Source organism: Carlito syrichta, unplaced genomic scaffold (genome assembly GCF_000164805.1).
Source record: "Carlito syrichta isolate Samal-C Ts95f unplaced genomic scaffold, Tarsius_syrichta-2.0.1 Scaffold288106, whole genome shotgun sequence".
In the NCBI taxonomy this organism is placed as follows: Eukaryota; Metazoa; Chordata; class Mammalia; order Primates; family Tarsiidae; genus Carlito; species Carlito syrichta.
This window is the reverse complement of record NW_007232202.1, coordinates 157,771-164,541: the sequence shown is the minus strand read 5'-3', so window position 1 is coordinate 164,541 and position 6,771 is coordinate 157,771. Positions and strand designations below refer to the sequence as shown.

The 6,771-nt window shown below is 67.3% G+C and overlaps 1 protein-coding gene across 1 annotated transcript in view; it reads right to left on the bottom strand.

Annotated features, from left to right (window-relative positions):
* Positions 1 to 4,672: 4,672 nt before the first annotated feature.
* Positions 4,673 to 6,771, bottom strand: part of INTS1 (integrator complex subunit 1) — a 51,192-nt gene continuing 49,093 nt past the window's right edge. Inside the window, exons 44-48 of the mRNA XM_008053365.2 lie at positions 6,593 to 6,706; positions 5,856 to 5,926; positions 5,477 to 5,568; positions 5,178 to 5,287; positions 4,673 to 5,059 (exon numbers count right to left, since the gene is read on the bottom strand). Coding sequence (XP_008051556.1) covers positions 4,944 to 5,059; positions 5,178 to 5,287; positions 5,477 to 5,568; positions 5,856 to 5,926; positions 6,593 to 6,706 — 503 coding nt within the window. The 3' untranslated portion in view covers positions 4,673 to 4,943. The remainder of the gene's footprint in view (positions 5,060 to 5,177; positions 5,288 to 5,476; positions 5,569 to 5,855; positions 5,927 to 6,592; positions 6,707 to 6,771) is intronic.

The following is a 6,771-nucleotide window of genomic DNA, read 5'->3' as shown; positions in this document are numbered from 1 at the left end:
TCTGCATGCCAGGCCCAGCCCTCACCCTTCACCCAACCCTGCAGCCCCTTCCCCACCCGACCTCGTCCCAGGAGGGCGGCGGGCAGGAAAAGCAGTTGTGGGCTCACGACCCCCCCACCGAGCAGACCGCCAGGGAGAGCGCCGTGCCAGCAACGGCAAGTCTGTGGCGGGAGGACCCCGCCTGGGAAACTCCCATTCATCCTTCAAAACCCACCAGACAAGCCACCTTCCTGACTCCCTCAGGTAGAGCTGGTGGCTGCAGTGCCCAGGAACAGGTCTTGCAGCATCCGAGCTCCGTTTCGGAACCTGTGAGCCCGCAGGGCCCTGCGCTGGGGTGGGGTGGGGGTGGGGGTGGGGGGTTTCCTTTGAGTCTAGACCAGAGGTTCAGGGCAGGTAACTGGACTGCCTATTTCGCCGCCTGTCCTCCCCAGAGCTTCCTCATGGGCCATCTCCCGGGAGGGAAGGGGTGGCTGTCCCGGGGAGGCCTCAGCCACGCCCTCCCTTTCCCAGACACCTGAAGTGACCTCCCAACCCCGCCGGGCCTGGACCTAACTGGGTCAGGCTCTAAGTGGCTCTGGGGAAGGGAGGTGGGGGGAGTGTATGGGCCCCAGGTCCCTCGAGCAGTTCTTGGCCGCACCCCACCCACACGGGCCCTGGGGTTGCTGTCCGGGCCTCCTCGCCCTCCCCTCCGAAGGGCTGCTTGGCCTCCCAGGGTGACCACCAGGGAAAGGCACTGTGGGGTGAGACCAGGGTGTTGCCTGTCCCTACGGCCTGCAACTCCTTGGCTCCTTGCTTGGCCTGTCTGGAGGTCAGGGTCCATGCCTGCCCAGAACTGAAAGTGAAACCAGGTTTCGGCCTGGGGGCCGTGGGAGGCAGTTGAGCTGTCACCATGGCAACGTGTCACCCAGCCCTACCTCTCACCGGGCCAAAGGAGCCCCGGGACTGGCCAGAGCCCCAGGGAGGGCTTGGAAGGCCGCCCTGGGTCTCGCCTCGGCCTGGCCCAGCACCCGGCCCTGGGCCTTCTCTCCCAGAAGGAAGGGGACTGTGGGGCCTGGGGCCGGGCACCCTACAGTGGGCAGCCCACAGCCACACCCACTGTTGGGACGCCCTGGTCCCAGAGTCTCTGCTGTTTGGCATGGATGGGCGTGGCCCATCCACGGCCACCCCCTGGAGGAGGGTCCTGCTGGGCGTCCCCACTGCTGGTCCACGGGTCCCCAGGCCCTGTGGGCGAGTGGCCATGGCAAGGGGACTGGGCATCTGAGAGGGGGGGCCGGGGAGTGGACGGAGGCCGGCTCCATCCTCCGCCCCGCACACCTTTGCTCTCCTGGGCCGCGGGACCTGGCCCCATCCCAGCGTGGCCAAGGCCCTCCCAGTGTTCCCTGTTTCCCATCTGTGGCAGGGACAACGCAGGGGCCACCCTCCAGCAGCCGCGGACACCACTGGCTTGGGGTAGGTGCTGTGTCTGCCCCCTGGGTATTGCAACTGGCAGCTGCGAGTCCTGGGCCCTGGCATCGGCAGCCTCGCGTGGGAGGAGTCTGGACACGCCCAGTGCATCCCCTTCACGCAGCGCACATCTGAGGCGCGACCCTCCCTGAGCCCTCACCACCGCCCAGTCTGGCCTCGTGTGACCTCAGCCGCCTCGCCTGGCGTGAGCACAGCCCCTCATCGTGAGAGGGAAGCCGAGGCCCAGAGCGGGGAGTTCGGCTGCCCGGGGTCCCAGGCCGCAGCATCTGGGCCCCTCAGCTTCCTGCCCGGCCCCCGTCCTCCCTCCCTCCTGGCCAGGTCCCTGCCAATCTCCCAGCTCAGCAGCTGCCCAGTGGGGAGCCGGGTAGAGGCGGGGAGATGTGAAGCGGCCTGGAGCATACCACCCCCTCCGCGAGGCACGGGGGCTCCGGGCTCACGGAGCTCGGACCCCACACCCTGCCTCGCCTGCTCAGCCCCAGGCAGTCGAGGCTGGGATGACGCCACCACACGGCCTGACCCACCCGGTTCCCGGCCAACATGGGCAACGTGTGGAACGGAGGCCTCGGGCCCCTGGAGGAGGCACACCTGGCGAGCCTCAGGCCCCAGCGGGGGCCTGGACAAGTCCCCTCTCCCCCCACCCCCTGCACAGACCACACGGCCTGAGCCCAGCCCAGGTCCTCTGCCCCCGGGCCCCCGATCCCCACACCAGAGGCAGGCAGCCTGGCGGCCGGGGCAGCCTGTGACCCCAGGTCCCAGCGCACACCTCTCAGTGCCGTTCCCCCTCCCGGTGCCTCGGTTTCCTTGTGTGCAGTGTGGAGGCCCAACCCGTGTCTGGAAGAGGCACAGGTGCACACACATCAAGCCGCGTGCCTGCCCCAAGCCCACGTGAGGTCCTAACGAGGAGGGCACCCCACTGGTCCTCGGCTGCCAGCCGTCCACCAGGACAGCTGGGCATGCGGGCCCCTCCCGGCCCTCCTTGAGAGCGAGGCTTGGGTGTCCCCTTCTGCCCTGCAGTAGGTCGCAGACGCTGGCCTGCAACTGGGACACCAGCATGTGAAGCCCTGCAGGTGGGACATGGGGCGTGGAGATGCTGGCCATGCCCCGGATGGCTCTGCGTGCTGTGCCGCTTGCCTCGCCACCCTGCTGGATGGTCAGCCACACATCGATCTCTGCCAACATGAAGAGGAACCAGTGTCCGGGGCTGCCGTCCTCCTCTCCTCTCTCACAGGCGAGGCTGTGCCTTTGCTGACAGCTGCAGGCCCCTGCTGTCCTTTCCTGGCCCTCGCCCTATGTGCAGTGAGCTACAAGCCTGGGGTGGGCAGGGCAAAGCCCAGTGCTTGAGGGCCCGGAAGCCCAGGCTGGGTCCAGCTCCCAGCTGCCCGGAACCGTGGCCCCAACACAGCGGAACCAGGGAAAGGGCCCTGGAGTCCCCGCCTCTGCCCCTGGGACTGCTCTGCACGCGTGTTGAGGCTGAGATGCTGGAGGCAGTGGTGTGGGGCACAGCCCGCTACCGCCCCTCCTGCACTTCGGGAGCGCGCCATCCCCACCAAAAGATGGGAACAGACTACCCACCTGTTCTGGGGCGCGGGGGCAGTCCTTGGGGTCCTGGTGTGCCAGTGGCTGCCCAGGCCGGAGGCAGGTGTCTACACAGGACACGATGCGCAGGGGCTTCTGGAGGCATCGTCCTGCAGCCAGGCTCAGCACCCGAGGCAGGGGAGAGGCAGAGCACAGGTGGCCCAGGCGGGGTGGCAGGAAGGCTGCTGCCCTGGGCAGCCCTGGGCAGCTCTGTCCTTCTCCAGGTCCCCTCAGTAAGATGGGGCAGCGACTAGCACCCTAGCCCTAGGAGTGGCTGGCTGTTCTGGCCCCATGGGCCGTGCCAGCCACAGCAAGCCACAGAATCAGACCGGACCAGCTGAGGACAAGAAGCCTGGAGGTAGGCTCTCAGCTGGGTGGAGGAGGCGGGGCATGGGGGTGAGCCAGGAAGTGGGGAGTAGAAAAGATCCAGGGAGGGCCCTCCCCAGCCAATGGGAAAGGGGCAGCTCAGGGAAGAGGGGCAGGGGCCACTCTCATGCTGGAGCTGCACCAGGAGCCTCTGAAAACGGGAAAGGGCGACTGGCATGGCTGGGCATGGAGCCCACCTGGGGAGCGGGCCTCAATGGGCCTGCCTGACAGCAAGCCCAACACTGGCTCACCCCAACTTAGGTTTGGTCCTTGGACCCACGGGGCCTCAGGAGATCAGTGAGGCTAGGCAGGGGGATGCAGCTGCGGTTGGTACGATGCCTTGGTGGGGAGGGGGTGGTGGGTGGACACAGGCAGGTGGTTCGGCTCTGCTGGCTGGACAGGGCCAGGCTGTGGGCCTGAAGCCCTCGCTGCCCACTCACTGCTCCTGTCCAGGGCATTTCTGGAGGCCACGGTGTCCAAGAACCTTATGGCCTCGGCCCACCCGCGTTGGCTTTTCCATCCAGAGTGCCCCCTTGTGGCCTGACCAAGCAGGAGCCAGCAGCCCAGCTGGACACTGCCTGTGGGTCCGGGGGCCAGCTGACCTCGAGTGCCACGGGTGGGGGTGCGGGGCTGCGGTATGGGCAGATGGGTCACACCTGTGTGCTGGGAAGACACCCTGGCTGCCGTGAGGCTGCAGGCGGCTTCAACCCACCTCGAAGGGGAGGTGGGCTGGGGAGCAATGCCTAGGCCATCCCACCTCCCAGGCCCAGGACCCACTCGCTGGCCCTCGTGACAGGCTCCAGGGGGCCCTGCCAGGGGGCCCTTAACCAGCCTGGCGGCTTCCCCGGGGACGGGCTTGCGTCCTACTCTCTGCATAGGAGCTGTCCGGGACCCGCTCGGAAAGGCAAGCCCAGGCAGCAGCACCAGGACTCCCCGGCCTGCTCCAGAATGGCTCCCCCTACTCGGCTCCCGAGCCAAGAGGCCCACAGCCGAAGGGCTCAGGGTCTGTCATCCCGTGAGGGCGAGGGGGAGACTGGTCGGCCGGGCCAGCTCCCACCACCCTCGTGAGGCTGACCCCTGGGTTTCCCTCTGCTGCCCGAGCGGGGGGGCAAGCAGGCAGTGCCCTGGGACCCCAACACCCATGGGAGCAGCTGGTCGGGGGGAGCGGGCCTAGGGGCCTTGCCCCCCACCTCTCAGAGCCCTGCACCTTCCCTGGCGTCTCAGGAGCGGGGTGCCAAGGCCAGAGAGTGACACAGGACACCAGACAGTCAGTGCACACAGAACTCAGGATGTTTCATTTAAAACCAGCCCCTCCTGGCGCTGGGCCTTGCGCCCTACCACTCTTGCGACCCAGGCGGCGAGGCCTCAGCAGGCGGCTGCACCCACACCAGCAGCTGGCCCGGAGCCATGGCCAGGGCCTCCGAAGGCCGCTCCCAGCCCGCACCCGGCTTCAGGGCTCCCAGGTGAGACCACCGGGGCCTTAGGGGCCCCGCCAACGTGCTGAGGATGCCGAGGCCGGAGCGAGGTGGGCTGCAGGTTCACATCACGGCCTCCATGTGCAGGATCCTCAGGGCCTCGGAGATCTGGGCACTGGGGTCCACCTGGCCGTACACGCCCACCAGGAAGGCCCGGTGCAGCAACACGGCCGCATGCTCTGCGGGAGAGAAAGGACCGTCCCAGCCGCTGTGGCCAGACCTCATGGTTCCCAAGAGCTGTGGTTGGGCAGCTCTTGGCAGACGCCCCTCCAGACCCCCTTGGGCATGAAGACTCACCTTGGCACAGGAGGGTGTACTCAGGCAGGTTCCTGAGGGCCGTCTGCACTACCTCGAAGTCCCGGCTGCCCAGGCAATACATGAACGTGGGCAGGAAGTCGGCCGCGATGCTGAAAGGGGCGCACGCTTGAGTGGACAGCCCCTCCCTGTGCCCTGGATGGCCCAGAGCCGCCGAGCCCACGCCAGGCCACCGCCACGCAAGGCAAACCAACTGGTGACCTCGGCCGCCATGGCAGAGGCCTGGGCAGGAGGCACGGCTCTCAGCAGGACGCAGGCTGGGCATGTGGCACCGATCTTACCTGGGGTTGTTCTGAATGGAACGCAGGGCCAGGCTGAAGGCCAGGTTGCGGCAGGACTCCTCGGGTGAGCTCATCAGCCTCTGGAGGTTAGTCTGGTGGGGGAGGGGGTGTTATCAGGTGGGCCCCGACCAGGACTCCGACCCGCTCCTCTCACTGGCCAGTGGCAATGGCAGGGGACCCCCAAGCTTCCTGGATGGCTCCCGCCAGGGCTGAGGTGAGCCTGCCTGGCACCTGCTCAACTGTGGGCTCCTGGGCAGGGCCCCCCCACAGTCCAGCCCAGAGTACCTGGGGTTCAGGCGGGAGCGGGGAGGGGCAGGGGGCCCTGCTGGGACTTCTCCAGAGAGCGGCACCCACAGCTCTCGCAGGCCCATCTGCTCACCGAGAAGAAGCCCAGGATCTCGGGTCTTCGCCGGGACATCTCATCTATGTCGCTCAGAACCTCCAACAGATCTGATGGACAGAGGGCCGGCCTGTTTACCTACCCGGGCGGCCCAGGGGCTGGAGGGGCGCATCCCCATGCATCTCAGGATGGAAAGAACCGGAAAGGTCTGCCGGCTTCCCAGCTCCACAAGACCAAAGACACCCGCAATGGGCATGAGGCATCTGGGGGCCTTTATGAGGTGTAACCCCCCAGGTCCGCACCTGTTCCCACACTTCACAGACACCCATCCCTGCCCCCCCAGGTGGCCATCCAGACAGCATGTGCTGGTCTCCAGTGAAGGGGAACTGACCCCCAGATGGCCATCCCATCCACGCCCAGGGCGCCCAGCACCAAGTGCTCCCACAGCCCAACACCACCACAGCCGCCCGCCCTGCCTCCTGTGGAAAACGCGACTGCCCCAGTCCCACCCCCCAGGCCTCTTCCGGAAGCTCCCCTGACACTCTGGTGGGTTCTCCAGTGTTCTGCTGTCTCTGGATCACAGCCCCCTCCAGCCTCCCTTCAGCTCCCCTGGGCCTCTGAACTTCTAACCCCCTCCCTGGGGAGAAGGCATCCCCAAGGAGGAAACAGCACCCCCACAGCCCATGGGGCTGTGCTCACTCCCGACGCCCCAAAGTCAGTGCTGGAGGGCCACTGCCTGCTGCCTTCGTGGGAGCGACGCCAGGCCCCCAACTCACCCTCTACGGTCTGGCCCCGGGAAAGCCTCTTCATGTAGGGGGCCATCTCAGCGGTGGTCAGAGGGGTGAAGAGGGACACGCTGACCAGGGGCAAGGAGCCGGCAGAGCTCTCGTCTGAAAGACAAGTCGGTGCCACGGGAGGCTGGGTGTCAGGACACCAGGCACCAGCCCTTCCAAGA